Source organism: Colletes latitarsis, chromosome 1 (assembly GCF_051014445.1).
Source record: "Colletes latitarsis isolate SP2378_abdomen chromosome 1, iyColLati1, whole genome shotgun sequence".
In the NCBI taxonomy this organism is placed as follows: domain Eukaryota; kingdom Metazoa; phylum Arthropoda; class Insecta; order Hymenoptera; family Colletidae; genus Colletes; species Colletes latitarsis.
In genome coordinates, this window is record NC_135134.1 from 50,012,905 (window position 1) to 50,032,162 (window position 19,258).

Sequence of the window (19,258 nt, forward strand, 5' to 3'; positions counted from 1 at the left end):
GCCAGAGGCGAGAATCGAGTGGACAGTTCCCGTAGAATCTTTCATCGTATCGACTTCATCGTAAAAAAAAATAACGCGAAAAGACAATAGCGTGAACTAGGAGGAAAAGAAATTAAAATTAGCCTGGATATTCGAGAGCCAATTCGACTATTAACAAAATAAAAACTTGCAAATGAGAACCGTTTGATAATTTTCTTTTTTAGACAAAGAACGGTCCACTAAAGTTTTGATCGGCGAAGGGGTTAGATTTTTCTACGCGTGCGTTTTTTACCACGAGAACGTTTTGTAACGATCGTTGATCCCGGATCGAAGCTTTTCTACGAGTAGATTTGTAAATCCGTTCGGAGTTTCTAGGAACTATTCGAGTATCGTCCCCGGCGTTTATAAATTTTCGATCGTACACGAGTGTATTTTCTATCGAGATCTATACGAGGGCCTCTCGTACGATTATGTCCGTACGCTTTTCGACGACAACTTTTCTACGAGCTCTGGAAGCATTTTTGACGTCCAAGAACTATTTATTGCGACGCTTTTGAACGTTTGCTAATGTACATAACTCTTTACAAAGATGATCGAACGTCAGGTTCGTCGTGTAATAATTTGTTCGACGTTCCGATCGCAAAATTGCTTACTCGAATCCTCGAGAAACAAGAAATCAACGTCTCACGATCCCCATCGAAGAACGCCTTCATTTTCACGCGGGGTTGTACGGCGAAACGCGACATGATTTCGACAGAGGTTTCGACACGAGTTTCGGAGAACGCTTTTACACCTTACACCGAGCTGCTAACAGCCCCCCCACTTTTTCAGCGACTCTTTTCTAAACGAACTTCTTTCTAGCTTGTAACGCTAACATTCATCGAATTCTAAAACTATCCCATACCGGATAGCATTAAGCTTTATAGGGATAAGATTGAACAGCGAATTATAGGTGGACGTAAACGGGGGAGAGGAGAAACACCAAGTTCCAGTCGTACGCGATATTTCGCGAAAATGTCGTTGAAAAATTCTTGGACCGTACACGAAAAACTAATTAAGCGACCGTTGCACGGAGGTCGTGAATCACCGGAGCGAACCTTCATTATCAGCGTGGGCGTAAAATTGTCAACGAGTCATTAACCTCGTCGGTACACGGGAATCGTGTAAACCGAGAGTGGAAACGCGGCCATTCCGTAGGGGGCGGGATTCAGCCATTATTGGGGCTGCGTATCGCCCGGGCGATGTTCTCGCGATTTACAGAAATATTGCATACGACTGAAATTCGAGCGACGTTCGGCGTCGTTAAACTTGGACGAACGCGACGCACCGTGGAAACGTTAACGAGCGTCGGTCGATGAGAGGGCCACACGCCGACTATCTTGTTAGCTGCGTAAAACGGCTTATCGGCGTCGAGTGTAAATTCAACAAGCGGCCAAGCCGCGTTTTAATCGGTGCGCGCATTATAATCGATCTACGCGCACGAACGTTCGCCAGGATAGACCGCAGCGATCCGTTGGAAACGGACGCCAGATAGCGACGGGACTGATACGTATTGACATTTCGCGGAATTCCGTACCAAACTACTCGACTCGATGCACCGAAACCTTGGTATCAACTTTCGATGCTGCGTACTTCCGGAATTAATACCCGTCGGATGCCGGGATCGCGCGAAATCTGCACGATATTCCGAGGAATTCGATAGCGGGGCGCTCGATCGAAGTTAACAAAAAATATTTGCATCCGAGCGTTTCGTTTCGAGCTTCGATATCGAAGTGGAGGAACTTTCGCTGCTACGTGCTTTTAAAATTAATATCCGAGCGTCGATATTACGATACGTACTCGAAAGGTATCGGAATCTGAGACACTAACACTGATCGATAATATTCCAAATGTTCGATAGGTGTCGACGCTTCGAGAGATTCGACGTTCTGAAAAGCGTCGAGTCGGAAGGTATCGAAACCAGTATCTTATTTTATTCGATCGATGTCAAAAATTGACGACGTTTGTACGGAAATGGTACTTAATAATCTGGTATTAATGGTATCGATATTGGTCCCGTCGTTAAGTCGAACTTAGTGGATCTATCTACGCACTGGCTGCTAGCACAATTAGCCGCGATGCAACTGTCATTACACGCATACTGCTCGACATATCATCGTGCACGAGAGAAAAAGCGAATTACACGCGTATATCTCGCCGTATTATCGCAGAGACACGCGCTAATGTTATCGATTGCCTGCGCTCCACGTGTTTTATCAGACTTCTTTCGACCATCGTCCATTCCATTTCTTGTATCCAGTCTCTGTCGTTTTCTTCATTCAACTTCTTCTCTTCAAGTCGTGTTCTTCGACTGTTCACAGGCCTCAAAATACCTTCTTGCTGTCTCTGTTATTATTCCCCTGTTTATCTTTCGACAATTTCATTTTTCATTCCTGTCTTTTGCGTTAATCGTTAATTCATGTTTCCTCTACGAGTGCCCTATTTAAAAATTAATTCTGTATATGGACAAAGGGCGGAAGTCTGTCGACTATAATGGTAAAACTATTTGTAGGTTAATAATCCTTCTAAGCTTGAAACGTAACCATTCTAACATCATCTACATATCACTCCTGTTCATATCATTCACTTATCAATATCTGTCCTCGTAACTTTCTATTTTCGCTAATCCATGTCTCCTTTCCAATCTTTCCATCTTCAATATCTTCATGTACTCTGCGTATTCGTGTACCTTTCAACATCTTCATCTACCTCTCTATTTCTACCTCTGTCGCGCTAAAACTGTACCGTCGGACCGAAGAAAATATCGACTCGATCGGTGGAAGAAGTTACTCAAACGGGAAAAATATTCGTGTAATTTCCTTTCCACAAATTACAACTTTAAATTTCTTTGTATCTCGTTGAATCTGCGAACGGAATAACTCAAAATGAATATATCGTATCCATAATATCCATTTTATTTAAATACAGATTGAATTGAAGTCAGATTTAAATAAGCTCGAGTCGCAAAAGGGTAGAATGGAGGAAGAATTTTTCGAAGAGTGGCTCGAGTCTGTTCCTTCTTCGGCCAGACAATATTTAAATTAGCGCCAACCACAGATGTATCGGTTACTCGTATGCATATCGACTGCAGGTCCCCGAGCGTTCGCTATTTTCGCAGCCCTTCATCGAACAAAATGCAAATTCTCGGAGGTCGCTCGCTTTACAATGAAGGGGCAGTTCTTCCATTGACGTTTTCACGATGCATTATTGCCTCGCCGCTGTGAATACCCGCGTTAATCATTGTTACGATCGCCGTATGCAAATAGACTGCCTATCCAACGATTATTGCTCGTGAATTACTCCAAGCCCACCGACAATGTGTTCGAAAGACCAATAATCGAGTCTCTTCCGGGGAGGAGGAATAGCTGGAAATCCGAGAATCAATTAACGGAAATTACCCCTTTAAAAAGCACCGTGGAACTTGGCGATTCAACGATGCGTCTTCGATCGATGTTTAAATAGTATTCGATTACCGTCGTAGAAAATATTAAAATATCTTTCAGTGAATGGCTCGAATTTTATTAAAAGATAACCACTGCAGCGTGTCGTTCGTGGGAACGTTGTTGCACATTTCGAGACTCTGCGTCGAGATAGTCGCGCTTCTGAAATTAGCAGCCAAAGGGCAGAATGCTTCCAAAAATTCGAGAGAAAGATCAAAATCGACGAACACAGCCGAAAACCTATCGTTTCAAAAATTACTTAAAGAGATTGTATCGCGTGCATCGAGGCACTCTCGATTCGAAATCGAGTCCGCGCGTTTCGTGGCCCGGTAATATAGCGTTTCGAACGCGAGCAACGGCCGAGAAGCCGAGTTTTTCTTGGCGATTGTCGTTCGGGGGACAAACGAGCAGAAATGTGGGTCGAATTCCAGAATGGCACTCAAAGCGCGAGGGTCACGGGTGCATTGAGAGACGACCTACTCGGTCTTCCGTTCCACAACAGACGGTTTTCTCCATTCATAAATTACCAACCGCGATCCCCCTTTTTAACCAAACGTCGGTCGTTCTTTCCGCGTTGTTTCCCGCGCGCGGACCTAAGCAATTCCGTCTTTAGAACCGCGTTCGTTCAATTTTCGCCCGGCCAGGGCGTTCCGTTCCCTTTGTCGCGGAAAGGAGGTTGACAGCGATGACTTTTCAGAGACCAAGGGAACCGCTGAACCACGTAGGAGCTCGCGAAAACTGACTTTCGCGCGACGTTACCCGGACACCAGCGTCCTTTGCATACGTAAACAGCTCGCGGATGCATCCTCGGGAGTTTTTCCCATTCGTCTCTGTTGTCCTCGTCGCTGGCAATTAATCATCGTCGCGGATACGTTCCCCTTCTTCTCCGAATCAGAGAACTTTCACGGGGATTGCCAAGAAAATTGCATTCTCTCGCTAACCGATGGCGAACTTTTTCTTTCGAGAGAATAGCTCAAAGAAAGTAGTCCAAAGTATTCTAAGAACAAAACGAACAGTAATCGAGGGAAGCAATTCGGTCAACAAACGAGGGAATACTGTCATTTTCACGAAATTCAACGATCCTTGATAAGCGATTCGATTATAATTTGCTCTCGTGCGTTTACGAAATGAGCCAATTGAATTCGCCTCGAGGAAAACGCGGGTGAAATTAAACGACGTAGCTTAACGCCGTGGATAAAGTCATCAGCTTTTGTTCCGGATCGCGCTGTGTTTCATCCGGTGGCCCGAAGCGGGTACGTGCGTGCAAATTTCATTAACGCACGCCCAAGTGTTTCCCATGTTTATGGTTTCGAATAATATTCGGCCCTTTGTGTTGTATCGCGCGGTTGACGGGAAATTAATGGTAGCGCATTCAATGGTGTACAATGAAAGCTGAAACGTTGCCTGGAAACTTTCTGGACGCATTCTGCTCTCGAGGCTGACGTGAACTTTCGGTTAAACGGGGCGGAAAAGTATTATAATGTTTTACAAATCACTGTCTTACGAGTCTGAAAAACCAGTTAGGGCAGACAATGGAGCATCAAGATTCATTTCGTGAATTTAAAAAAATTCAACGACAAATATTCTAGTAACAGATATACATGTAAATATCTACGAAGAGTTCGAGATGACGCTAAAAGAAAAAAGTTAAAAACGACGGCAAAGCGACCTGCGAAAATGGCGAACGCTCGCGCCGTGAGAAATGTTGACGAAAGTTCGAAGTCATTCCTAACGTATCAATCTCTATTCACATATCACCTCGTGGCCGATTTGCAATTATTATAGAAAGAAAAGGCAAATCGGTAACGTTTCTCCATCATCGAATCGTCGATCGCGAAACTCTTGGAGCGCAGACGAAACGACGACGATCCCAGAAGGCTTTGTCACGAACGTCACCTCGTCGAGGCATCGCTACCACAATATTATACGTAAAATTTACCTTAGAGAAGCGAAAAGCGAAGCAAGTGGTGAGCCCTGACCACTGCCAAGATGGCGGTCCATGCGAGTCCGTAGTTTAAAGCGCGTCGAACGAAATCATCGAAAAGGGGACGTCCGAGAGACGATTTTAGGCCGATTTCGGGGTTCCTTGGGAAGGGTGGACTCTGTCTGCGAAAATATCGCCGAACGATGATATTAATAATTAGTCAATATCGATGTTCCTTGTACCGTGAGTGCGGTGTCTCGACGAGCGGCCATCTTATCGCACAGTTTCATATCGTCGGTGTCGTTTTCCATTTTTAAGCATTCATATCATCGAGAGAGGCAGGGAGGATCGTTCGACCGCGTCTATCGGCGCAGATAATCGCGGTCGAAGCCCCGCGAATTTCATAAAGCTTCTCGATCGTAGCGTAAATTTAGCGGTGCTGGTCGAACAGCGTTTTAGCGTTTAAGCAGAATTAAAGGAAGTACGTTGTTAAGGCCTAATAATAGATAACGGACAACTTGTTAGCGGTGTATAAGTACACGGTATTTTCGTTGTTAAGTAAACGCTTGTCAGAATTATACTCGCGAAGCGATGCTATTCCACTTAGATATGTAACGTATGGTAACTAATCAGTTGTACTTAACTAGCCCTCGAGTGCGTCTCCGCGTCGTCGAGGATCGACAAACGCGATTTAACAACCTTTCTGCTCCCTCGCATCATTCGTTTACATCTCATCTCGCACTCCCGCTCGTACACCGTATAAATAAAACGTTTACGTTCTTCTTCCTTTCTTTCGGAGAGATCTATAAGCCCGTGTCTTATTGCTGTAAGAATTTTGCATCCACTCGAGCTACGGTCGAATCAAAATCAACAGCTCGAGAACACTTGGAGGACCGTCCGTTCTGTCTCAGGTTTTTTCTTGCAAACCTAAAGACACGAGCTCCACGTCCTTAAAACAGTATCCAGACTTGCCTGTAACGTCAGCCATGATTGAATTGAGTTTCATTCGACCGTAGCTGCGAAGAAACCAGCGCAATATACGCTCGAAAAGTATCAAATGATATCAGTATAGCTTCAGAAACAATTATTTAATATATTTTAGCAGCCAATTAGTACTAATTATTCTCCTAGTCCGGAAACGAACGTTCGTCGAAGGTAATTTTTCCATTGTTCGTTATAGTTGTTAATTAAAACGGTCCACGCCAACTAACAGAGCCTTTGTGCATCTTTGCACCTTACAAACCGGACCGTATTACACCGTTATTTTTCCACGCCGGAAACGTTTGCAATTACACGTAATTTCTGTATGCAATTTCCGGCGCAGATGTGACGCCGTTTATTTGCAACGCGGATGATTTAATTCCCTTGCATCCTATGGAAACGTTCGGCTGATACGATTAAAATGTCGCTGGGAAAATTAATTCGCATTACAAATTCCGTTTCTCTCGAGTCCAGCAAGAACTCGACGACAGTAATCGGGGGAAATTCATAACGTTTAATCGAACGTTGGGGGAAAAAAAGGGTACGAAACAATTCTGCGTAAAACGTATTTCCTGGGAATCTTCGATGACGCATAATTTTGCAGAATTAACGAGTCGCTTATGATAATGTAAACGTTTAATTATTACGCGTTTCGACCATGTTTATTGGGTTAGCGTCGGCAATATAGAAAAGGTATTCCGTTGATAATTAATGCGAATGTTTAATGACTGTAATTCATATTGGAAAGGAGAACGTAGTCCATAGTTAACTAAAATGTCGATTTAATTCCCATCGGTACGGTTCATCGAAAATCCTGAAACATTCCATCTTCTTCCATCCGTTTTTGTTGTTTCGAGTGCTAAAGAAAAATTGCTTCGCAAAACGCACTTGCTCCAACGAATCGAAAATTTGCGAACGCTTCCCTATTTTTGCTACGCGACTTTACAACCGCAACGACTGTCCCAGACCTACGCGCGAAAATTATCCCTCGATCGGGGACGTATCGTGTTTCGTCGCGGAGACGCCACCGGGGGCGCCCACTTGGTGGCTAAACGTGAACAAATGAAACCGAGAGAACAAACGAACAGAGGTGAGAAAAGAACGCGTTGATGCGAAATAGCTCGTCACGCCTCCGATGTTGTCTGAGCTTTCGAGAGAGAAACCCCCTAATCCGCACGACTGTTCGCGCGAACGAGTGAGAATTAGGGCAGCGAACGACGATACTGGGGGAGGCTGGGCGAGAGAGAAGAATAGGAACGACGATGGCGAACAAAGGGACGAAGATACCTGCGGCTCTAACTCTAAATACTTATACTTGTTACGCTATCCATAAGTTTATATTGTATCTCTATCGTGACAGAATTTACGAGTATTGTACGTGATATTATATTTATACGGGCTGTTACACACTATCTCCAATCTTCCATTTCTCCGTGCGACACCGGGCGAACGAGAGAGAAACGAGAGGAGGCGCAGGCGAGTGCAAACGCGAAAAACGGAGACCGGAAGCTGGGGAAACGAGAGGAGGAACGCGGGAACAACGAAACTCGGCGAGGGTCCGCTTCCGGAGCGAACGTGACGCGTTGCAAAAATGGCGAACGAGATCCGAATGAAATTTTTCGCAACGGGGCGTCGATACGTTTCTTTAAATTGGGCTCGAAACTTTTTAGTAACAACCGCGCTGGAAAATTGGTTTTGGTTGGTCGCGTGTTTCGATGTCCATCTCTGATTAATAGAAATACATAAAACTTTGTGAAATAAATTTTCTTCGCGTACGACATTATTAGTCCTCGCGTTTCACTACACAGTTACGATAAACGATTGATAAAAGTTTTGGTGACTGAGTGTTTGAAAAAATACCCGTGTAAAAGGAGGGTAAGTGGATCGTTTCGAGTAAATTCGCGACGGCTTTAAACGTCCAAACAGGCCATTAAAGAGATCGACATCGAGACGATCTAACCCCACCGGGTGGAAACGTCTTTCTCCGTTCACAATGGTTCTTAAGGCGAGTATTTCGATTAATGACCGCGCTGGGAACAAACGAATGGTAAAAAGGATGTAGTTGAGAGATTAACCAGGAGTAGCTGGTGCATTTGACACGACGTTGGACCCGGAAGCGGACCACTGTCGGGCAAAAACGCGTTCGCGGACAATGACTGGCCTGGAAGAAAACAGTCGGAAGGAAGGAAGGTCTTAATCCGAGTTAACAGCTGCTGAAACGGCGAGAAAAAGGTTTCCTAGAAAACAACCGGGAATTTCTCCCGTTTTCTGGTCTTTTTGGAAGGCCAAGTCGAACGACTGCTTCCTCTCGAGGCCCCCGATCCGTGCTCGATTCTCCGTTTCATCCGGAGCTTTTCTTACCCTTAAGTCGTCGGAAAGAGACTGATTTGTGTACGGGACAAAGCATTGTGCGTGCACGGCCACGGAACAGAGAAAAAAACAAAGTGAATTGTCGAAGATTTGGGAGTCGATCGGAGGTTTCCGTGGCCGCGCGTAACCCAAAGACTGTGTACAATATTTTTTCGTACGCCTGCGCCGTCGTTCGCGCGAACGCGCGTTCTCCGTTTGGTTTTTCCTCGAACTGTTACTAGGCTTGTTTTTTAATAAACTTGTTTTTTTGTTTGTTAGAACGGCAGCGGACCTGGAGGCGAATCCGGCGGACGGGGGAACGGGTGAGTAAACGCAACTTCAACGCGATCGTTGCACCCCTTCGTCCACTGGGGGAAGTTTTTATTTTCCGATTCCCCCGCTGTTCGGTCGCGGGTTTTGCATACTTTTTTCACCCGGGAAAACGGCCACTATCGGATACCATTTGAAACACGGATCGTTTGGTACGCGATCCGGCACGAAAAAATAGCTTCACAGTTCGTTCTTTAACTTTGCGTAATTCGCTTCGAGAACGTAGTCGAGGTATTCCGTTCGAATCGATATTGTATAACTTTTTAATAGTTTTATAAATCGTTTGTCGATGGAAACTGGTACCATCGTCTTACTAAACAAATTTCATAACATAGTACTCATTTTCTAAATATCCTTTTGTTCGGAGTCGCGAAATAACAATAACACATACACGCAGGTAAGAAGTATTTCGGTCATCGTAGCTTCGAATTATTTATTTCTGCCGGCGACAAAAGCTGCACGTTTACTTGGGAACTGTCATCGTCCGGGGGGGGGGGGGGGGGGGGGGGGGTCTTGAGATCCTTTTTCCGGCGTCCCCGAATGCAGGAAGCGGGAAATTTGATAAGGAAAATTTGATTCCGCGAAACAGTTCTCCCCTCCCGGAGGATTCGAAGCTAAAATGAAAATCTCACGGGTTCATTTTTCATCCGGTCAATAAAATCTGACGCGGAAAATTTCTATTAGCGTGCTCGAAAAATGGCGGAGAATCTCGTCATCGAACCCTGCCACGACAGGATTCGAAGGCGGATTAGCCGCATGAATGACGTCCTCTTTGCCTGTTCTTCGCTATAGTAGGACGGAGCTGTCTTTTCAGCTCCACGTTTCTTTTTTCCGACACATTTTACGATAAATCAAATCGTCGCGTCGGTGGGCTGAGCTCGCGGATTAGTCGCGAAAATAACGCGTCCAGAACGTAAAATGTACGAGAACATTTTGCGTACGTGGAGGGATCTTAACGACTTTCTCGCGATAAATCACGATACACGGAGTCGTTTCCCTAAAAGATCCGCGAAGCTTTACGGAACGTAAAATGATTCCTGTTTTGATAACAAGAAAATTCTTATTTTACGTGTTTCTTTATTTTTATTGTACTTAGTGTTGATAAACCATCGATTGAAAAATCATTTTCTTTCGTGTAACTTGACGTTAGATCGGCCTTGACCCTTTCACGACAAGGTTCATCAGACTGAAAGCCAAAGAACCATTTGTATAATTCCCTAGTCGTAAAAGTCGATTGTTTATTTGTCCAACGTTTAGTCGATCGCATTACGACCAGAATTACTGGTCACTCGATTCCTTCCATTCTACCAGAAATAGAATCAATTTATAGCTCGTCGAGTACGTCTATTACGGTGATTACTTATAGAAACTCCAAAGGACACGAATTTATATTATACGATCGGGGAGAATTGGAATTTTTAAAATAATAGAAATTTTTCTTTTTTTCTTTTAGCTCTCGTAGATTCATAGATGAATAAAGATTTGACGAAATTGGGTCTTACTGCGAAAGAACGAAAACTGTAATCTTAATTCGTCCGTGCGTGATATCGAGTTCGCGTGACGGCCTCTGTTCGAGTAAACAAATTAAAAAATAGAGAGACGATAATGGCGCGAAGCATCCCCGAGTGATGGATTATATTACACCATACTTAGCGAAGTTCTGCTCGGCTGACATTCAATCGCAGATCTGTTAACGAAGTTTGTGTAATTAAACGTGAACTCGAGGGAAAATTAGGTCGTCGCGGAAAACTATAAATCTTGGTCGAAAAATCGTCGAGACACGGGTTTCAGTATTTATAGACGCCTTATATTAATGGTGCTAAAACTTCTTAATATTCAAAGATTTTTCAATCGATGGAGTGCAATTAAATTTCAACGTAAATATATTTGCAGTGGGATTAGCCTTTTTCTAACTTTTTTAACAATTTTACGACTTTCAGAAAATCCAGCTGATTTTATAAATTCTTTACGTAGTTTCCAATGAAATTGTTCGAACGCCAAGGGAGGTCAGGAAGTATTTTATAATAATAAAGAAGATAGAAGGCAGGATAAGTACGCGAGATAAGATTGCTTAAAATTCCCGATCGACTAAGTAGCACGACAAGGTCTTCAAAGCCGTAGTTTCCAATTTCATTTGAAAGTTCGATTACTTTCGATCTAATATCGATTCGGGCTTCGGTTTAATTTGGAAAAGATTTATTACGATCAGATACTCCCTAACACGCGATCGCTGTACTATCGAAGTCCCCATAAATTCAAGAACGAGCCGATGATTAGAGGTTCGAAGGTTCTACGAACTTAATTACTAAATTACTTCGATTACGTAAAATGCAGGCTTCCCGATAGCGATCCGTCAAGTTTTAATCATGCACGACCACACTCTTTCCGCGAGCAACGATATCACACCGGAAACCTGTTGATATTCATCGCAATGGATCGTAAAATGTTATTATGCTCCTTTTATGAGCCTTTTTTACCCCGAGGAAAATATATATTTGTAATACTAAAATTGTAATCGGTGAAATCTTTCTGGAGCATTATTGGTCTCGTAAATACACCTAACAACGAAAATATATTACGCCGCTAAATTAATTCTATTTGAATTTGAAATTTAAATAAAATCACTTGACGAATTCAAGATTTTCAAAATAAATGCTTGTGTAATTTGAGAACTCGAACTATTTAAATGAAACTTATCGAGGAATAAAATGTATATTCCTGAACTTGAAATACATAAAACGTGATTAAAGAATTTTCACGAATAACTTTTATATTTATAAACGTCAACAGTCTCTCTCGATCCATGAAAAAAGGAGTCTTGTTTAGGCGATTATTATTGTATAATCGTTATTAAATTAACGAATTGTGTTCTCTTTCAGACATCCTGGAGACAATCCTTTCTACAGCAACATAGACAGCATGCCGGACATTCGGCCGCGCCGAAAATCGGTGCCATTGGTCTCCGAGCTGGTACGTAATCAATTGTCCATTAATCCCGTTTAACGATAACTCGCGTCTACGAATATATATGTATTATTAATACAAGCAACACAGAGGTGTACATACGAGACACGTATGCGCATCGCTTGTTGGTCGTCCATAATTCGTGAAAATTAAACAGCGCGAGCGACGTGTACCGTTCTCCTGGTTGATCGTCGTCGTCCTCCTCGTTCACTGTCGTCATCGACGTCGTCGTTGTCGTTGTCGTTGTCGTCGTCTTGGTCGTGGTCGTCGTCGAACGTTCCCGCGTATTTTTTCCCGGACAAAGCAAACTCCATCGACGAGTTAATTAACCGGCCAGCGTTCTTTAATTAGACGCAACTCGTATTATGCTCCCTTACGCGTTCCCTACCTTCAATCTCGACCTTCTGATCTCTTTTAAAACACACAAATCTCTATTCTCCACTCTTTACAAAGATATTTACACGAATCAAACATTGGAACTTCACTGTTCGTTATATATTTAAAAGATCAAAAATAATTCTCGTCAAGGAGGGTCGAAGTTCGAAACAACGTTGTTCGAGCAACTATGTAATTCCGCGTGCAATGCTTGGCGAAACGCCCGGAACACTTTTCTAAAATAACACAGCTCGTCTTCGAAGTTCGATATAGATCCTCTCGTACGAAAATAACCGTACGACCGAAATTTTCCGTTTATCTTTAAACAAGCGTGAATTTTTGTTCCGTCGTTATCGATCGAGAACGATTACGTGTCGAGGAAATAATTTCGTCGATGGCCGCCCCGCGATCGCTCGCGATAACCTTTTACGAGAAAGTTCGCGGTCCGTCCTGATTTCCATACGCGAATTCAACGAGTCGCCGTTGTATTTTAGAACCAGCGGCTCGAGTACACCTGTTGTTCGATTTTTAGCTGTTCTCCAGCCCCGCCGGGGGCCAACTTTCCGCTCGAGATGCCCGCTAATGTTCGCTCGCGGACCGGAATCGACGACGCGGAACTTGCCGAATAAAGTTTTCCAATTAGGGATTCGGGCTTTATCGCGTAGCGACGCGTAACTCGGCGAAAGTGAAACCAAAATCTACGTCTCGCGTTTACGAGTAGCGAAACTTTATCAATTTTCCATCCGACTTTCATTTTCCTCGAGCATCTTCGACGCTTCGACGAAAGCAACGTAAAACTCGAAGAGATACAACGCGCAAATTTAATGAGAAAATTTATAACATCGGACACTGGTACGAAAATCGAAAAATCGGTTTTACGGGAACGCGAACTTCGAAATATCCATAAACAGCAAAGAGCAATATTGTAAATTGAATTCGACGGATATTTTCGTTCGAGGCAATATTTTACCGCGGAACAAATTAATTAAATTTCAATTATCTGCTCGTTCCCCGGAACTATTCCCTCGCAGAATCGCGGTTGTAATTCAGAAACCGTTTCGAGGCGAGCATTAACCGGGCTGCCCCTTATTTCATCCGCTTCGTTTTGCCGCCATTGATATCCCCCGTCTAATTGAATCCTCTTCTCGAGCTTCGAGAAATAAAACGAGAGAGAGAGCTCTGGAAATGATCGAATACGGTCGTTTTTGGGAGCTCGTTGGACGAGATCGAATTCGATCGTCCGACGATTCAACGATTCGAAATCGACGACCACGACCGATGCCCTATCGAAGCTTCGTGTGACCAGTGCTTCTTGACCATCCTGTCGGAGTGTGCTGTTCCATCCCGATCCCTAAAACTGTGCAACTTTCTCTGTGTCCTTGCCGCGGAACAGATGAATCTGTCGCTCTGTGTAAGTCCTTTCTTTGTACGTCGATCTCGCGTTCAGGATCGGTCACGGTTTGCATCGTTCCTTCGCGTGGACAGTACTGTCTCTCTTCTCGCGATCGAATCGAGACCACCAACTTTCTTACAATAGAAACTCGAGACTCTGATTAAATTCAAACAAATTGGCCTTTAACTTAACTTAAATTAATTTATCAAATAATTTTAATTTTTTCACAATATGACGTATATGTCTTGATTATATAATGTCTCTGAGATAACCAATAACAATATTAATGACGGTTGGCAGCACCATAAATCTGAAATATCAAAGTAAATAGAGGGTTAAATAAAAAATTCCCTGCCAGCGTTGGTTATAACCACCTAATCCGATAATAAAATTATTTAAAGCTCTATAAACGTTAGAATTAATTTTCTATAAATATTTTAAAGAATCGTAAGTCTGATGCCTCGATGAGTTGCAAGAAGGCGATACGCGTATTGATGCACGAAGCGAAGCAGTACTGTTTGTTTCGACGAGTCCTGTCGCGCCCCCCTCACGTGTCCTTGTCGAGGATGTTAACGAGTTCCTTGGAACGTTTCCTGATCTCCCGTTCTCGATCTCGATCCCCGCATGACGACGACGTCGAACGCGGCTATTCTGTCGCGAGATCGATAACTGTCGCGCCGTTCGCGTCGTCTTCGAGGGACGAGGCGGATCGACAGATCTCCGCCTTCGAGAAATGATCGCGAACAGACAGGTCCCTCGAGGGTGGTTCGATATCGAGCGACGCGCCTCGTCGTGCAACCTGATTGCGTGTACTGCGTTATGGTGTTGCGTCGTTTTTTCGGTAACCTAATATTCTTCCATGGTTCGTTGCGGACGATTTGGCCGATAAATCGATCGTTGACCCACCGGAAACTCCAATCGTGATTTAAAATCTCGCTTTGACGCCTGTACTCTTCTTGATGATTATCCGTCTGACCATATACGATACAGTACTACTGAATTCTTAAACAACAGCATCACGACAAGAGTCAGCGGGGCAGAATTTTGTAAATTTATTCGTTTGTGTAATTTGCTTCGTCAATGAAATATAAAAATAAAAGTAATAATTTTTCTTTTGAAAAAAATGATGTTTATGTTTTTGTTATATTAGGATTAACGTTTTTCACGCACGTGCTACTTATAAATTAATATGTCCCCTGAAGAAGAGTCGAGACGATTAAAAAGTTGAAATTGAATTTAATTATATAGTTCGACGAATGATCTACTGAAATCGCTTTTTTAAATTTGAATTGACAAAATTTATGTTACCCAGCGACAAGTCGAGGATTAACGGCGCGCATTTATTTCAAATCGTCCGTCAACGATCCATTATTTGTACACACCGTCCACTAGTGCTTTGCAGAGTATGCTCGTTCGACGTTATAAAATTTTCGATCGAAGGTTCGCGCGTCGAAAATGTTATCTCCGGTCCGGTGGGCCGGAAATGTCGTGCGATTCAATTTGGGTTGACGACACAACGATCGCGTGTATAAAAATACGATCCCCATTGACTTTGAATACTACGCGTCGCTTTTATTCTTTAGCTGGAAAATTTAAAGCGATCGAATTTATCGAAACACCCGCGCTTTGCGTTTCCAAAGCAATTCACAAATTAGGAGCAACATGGTATTTCACGAATATAAACAATTTATTCTCGCGTTGTTTGCTCTCCCATTCACAAATTTATTTCGTTCGTCCACAGTCGTTGCCGATGTATCAACGATTCAAAAGTTTATTACCATTTACGAAATTTAAATCCTCGATTTTTAAATAACATTTCCGTCGTCGTTCCACGATTGAATCGACACGCGCGGATCAACGCGACGTTCGCCAAGGATTGCGTCGAACCTCGACGCAACGCGACTTAATCCCCGCAGAAATCGCAGGATGCCACTATCGCATCGTGAAAATTGAACTTCACTCAACGAAGTGTACCAAACCACCCCCCAAACCCCCCACCGCCCTTACGTTTTCGACAGGTCGACCGAAAATTGTGGAAAAGCCACGATTTGAAATTCAAACGGAGGAATGTCGGCCCTTTTGGGCGCGGTTTGTTTGACGCCCGAACGATATTCCAATCAGCCACCCCGAAACGCGAATGAATTTTTACAAAGATGATTTACATCGACTTATTAAAAGCTGATCTCCCGTGATATCGAATGACCTTATATTATGTAATTTTATTTTTGATATTCAATATTTAAGAGAAACAAAGACGACTATGACGAAAATAATAGAAGCAAAAATGGTTATCGATTCTGTATATTTTGGTTCGGTCCTATCTGCCATGCAGAAACAGTTGTACCAAACGTCAAACCAAAACTCGACCAACGAAGTAAGTTTGGAGCGGTTTATACGATCGAATAGCTTCCATTGTATTTTTTCCAATAAAGGAAATTGTTATTGGAAATAAACGCTTTCGAGTTTCGAATATATTCTGTATTTTTTCACGAAACTGCTGCTCGAAGCAAGTCTATTCTGTTTCCTTTTCTCGGTTCGTCGTGAAACGAGCTAACAGAAAATATTGCAATATACAGGGTGTTGGGCCACCCCTGGGAAAATTAATGGGGGATTCTAGAGGCCAAAATAAGACGAAAATCAAGAATACCAATTTGTTGATGGAGACTTCGTTAAAAAATTATTTAATAATTAAATTCAAAAATTTCAAATCGTTCTGAAAAAAATATTTTTGGCTGCAGGGGTCAATTATAAGTATTTTTGGTGAATAGACATACCCTCGAAATCCTACCCACTTTCTAGAAAAAAATTCGAGAAGGTGCCTAAATTTTTCGACGAAAAAAAAAAATTTCAAATCGTTCTGAAAAAATTATTTTTGGCTTCAGGGGTCAATTACAATCATTTTTGGTGAAGAGTCATATCCCCGAAATCCTACTCATTTCCTAGAAAAAAATTCAGTACGAGCGAAACTTTATTCTTGATTTTCGTCTTATTTTGACCTCTAGAATCTCCCATTAAAATTTTTCCCAGGGGTGGCCGAACACCCTGTATATTCCAACCATACCTACACTTAATAACAAATATACAAAATAAACAGAGTTAACAAATATTGTATTAACCCACTTGTTTCCACAATTCGTGCAACCACAGTCGATTTTCCTAAACAAATACTGTCGCCTGTTTCACAAATAAAACAAATCTGAAAACTATCGATATCAATGAACTGAAACTTCCAAACTTTCAAAGTTCCTTTCTGTAATTTTTGGTAGTTAATATATTCGTATTGAGGTGCGTTGATTCACTCGATTTTTCAGTATTGAATTTTTGCTAGTTCGATTAAGGGACGGTTTAATCTTAAAAGTCTAAAAGAGAGCGTCGAATTTCAAGTTTCTCTCGGTCTGGACAATATTTTCGCGGGCAGATTCCTGTCACAACGATTCAGTGGCCTAAAAACCGTCTTAATTGTGGCGGAAGGCGCACTCGCCGCGAAAAGCTTCAACGAGATTTTCTGTCGGACACGCGGCGTAGCATGTAACAGCAATTACCGGCGTGCTCGAGACGACGTCGTATTTCAAAAAGCGGCCTGCTTACGTCACGCTCGCCCTTGCAGCATCGAAGCTCGCGTGCTCGCATAACGACTTAACATGAAACTCTCGAGGTACACCCCCGATCGTGCAGGGTTTTAAAGAAATACTCGCTGCAACGTTACTTACGAACCGAGCGCGTAACTCTTACGTGGTCTTCGAAAACTGATAGAAAATAATATTAATATCCACTCGATATCGACGCTCTATCATGGTAAAAATTCGATGCTGAAATCCATAGACTAAACAAAAATAGTAACGGAATAAAACGATCGAATACAAAACGCTGCTAAGTGATCGAATTTTTCCTACCATTGTTTATCGAATCGAAATTATCTATTATTGCTTTCGCGTCTCGCTTGACGATATATCGATTTGAGTCTTGTTTTCAGAAATCCTCTGACTAAAATGACCAATTTAATGGTTGAAAATGTTTACATATACGATTCTTGTTTTTCAATATTCATTTAATAAACGAACGTGGAAAGGAGCACAGAATTCTATTTAGAAACGAAATTTCCATGAGTCTCGGTATCTGTACCAGAAAAAGTAACCTTCTAGAAAATTATGCTGATATCACCGTATTCGATTATACACACGATGCAACTTCGTGCTCGAGATACTTGTTTCAAGGGCGAGATTTAATTTAATATTCTAATTTTAAACGTTTTACCTTGTGGAATAGGAAGTCTGCAGTTTCTGAAAAAATGTATTTTATAAATTAGACTATCGGAATAATAAATCGCTTCATTTAAATATTTCTCTTATGTAATAATATATAAATTTCTGCTCGGGTCTGACCCAAGTCTGTTCAATACTACTTAAATTTCCCCTCATTCTCGAGCGCCTATTTCATAACTCAATCTGCTCTACCCCCCCCTTCAACTTACTCTCCAATCTCTGAAAGCATACACACATACACATGTTACCCAGCTAATACCAAAGTAATCCCCTAACGCAATTCGAAACTATCCGAAACTACGAACCCTGCAATATACACGGCTCTCTAAACTTACTTCTGGCCGATAGTTTGACCTTTAAAATACTTTTTCTTGAAACGACGGGGGTCCCGCCGAAACGGGAAGTTTCACGAGACCGCGGAAAAAAGTTTTGCGGCGTCAAACCAAGTCTCGCCAAGAGGAAAACATCGATTTTCGCTCGACCCGTCCGGTATATGTTCTATTATATGTGAGGTATAGTGCAACCGATACGGGCGGACTTCCCTCAAATTACGTTCGTTTCCCCTGACGAGAGATTCGAGGAGGATGAAATAATTTCCACGAAGGAAACGCGGATTGCTGCCGGAATATTCATGAGGCCCGGTTTACTGTCACGCGTGTAAAATAGGGAGCTGGGAAGATCAGTACCCGGATTAAGAGAAACGTCGACGTTGAGAGTTTCTAGCCAGCCACTGTTACAAAATGTATTTAACCACTTTTTATCTCGAACGATTTCAACGACAGCACGTAATAAATTCACGTTATTCGGCTGAATTTAATGGTCACGGAAATCAATTGTATCAATTATATAAAAAGCTCATAAATTATTTTTTTATCATCTTATTGCAAGCTTTTTAAGGAAACTGTCAGCAAATGTATGCAGAGTGTTCAGCCACCCAAAATAAGACCAAACCAAAAATATCAATTTCTTGACTGAGGCTTCGTTAAGAAGTTATTAAAAAATTAAATTAAAAAATTTCGAATCGTTCTAAAAAAATTATTTCTAGATTCTGGAGTCAAATACAACTATTTTTGGTGAATACACATACCCCCGGAATCGTACCCACTTTCGAGAAAAAAATTCCTTATCGAAAATGTAATGTCTGACCATACATTGACATTTTTCCCTGAAATTTTTCGAGGGGAAAAAAAATTTTCAATTCGTTTTAAAAAAATTATTTTTA

At 42.3% G+C, this 19,258-nt stretch overlaps 1 protein-coding gene across 8 annotated transcripts in view; it reads left to right on the forward strand.

Moving 5' to 3' along the window:
- Positions 1-19,258, forward strand: part of Unc-13 (unc-13) — a 207,188-nt gene that overhangs the window by 127,650 nt on the left and 60,280 nt on the right. For all 8 annotated transcript variants that reach the window (XM_076768674.1, XM_076768733.1, XM_076768697.1 and 5 more), the window contains 2 exons: positions 8,992-9,035; positions 11,922-12,012. In XM_076768674.1, coding sequence (XP_076624789.1) covers positions 8,992-9,035; positions 11,922-12,012 — 135 coding nt within the window. The remainder of the gene's footprint in view (positions 1-8,991; positions 9,036-11,921; positions 12,013-19,258) is intronic.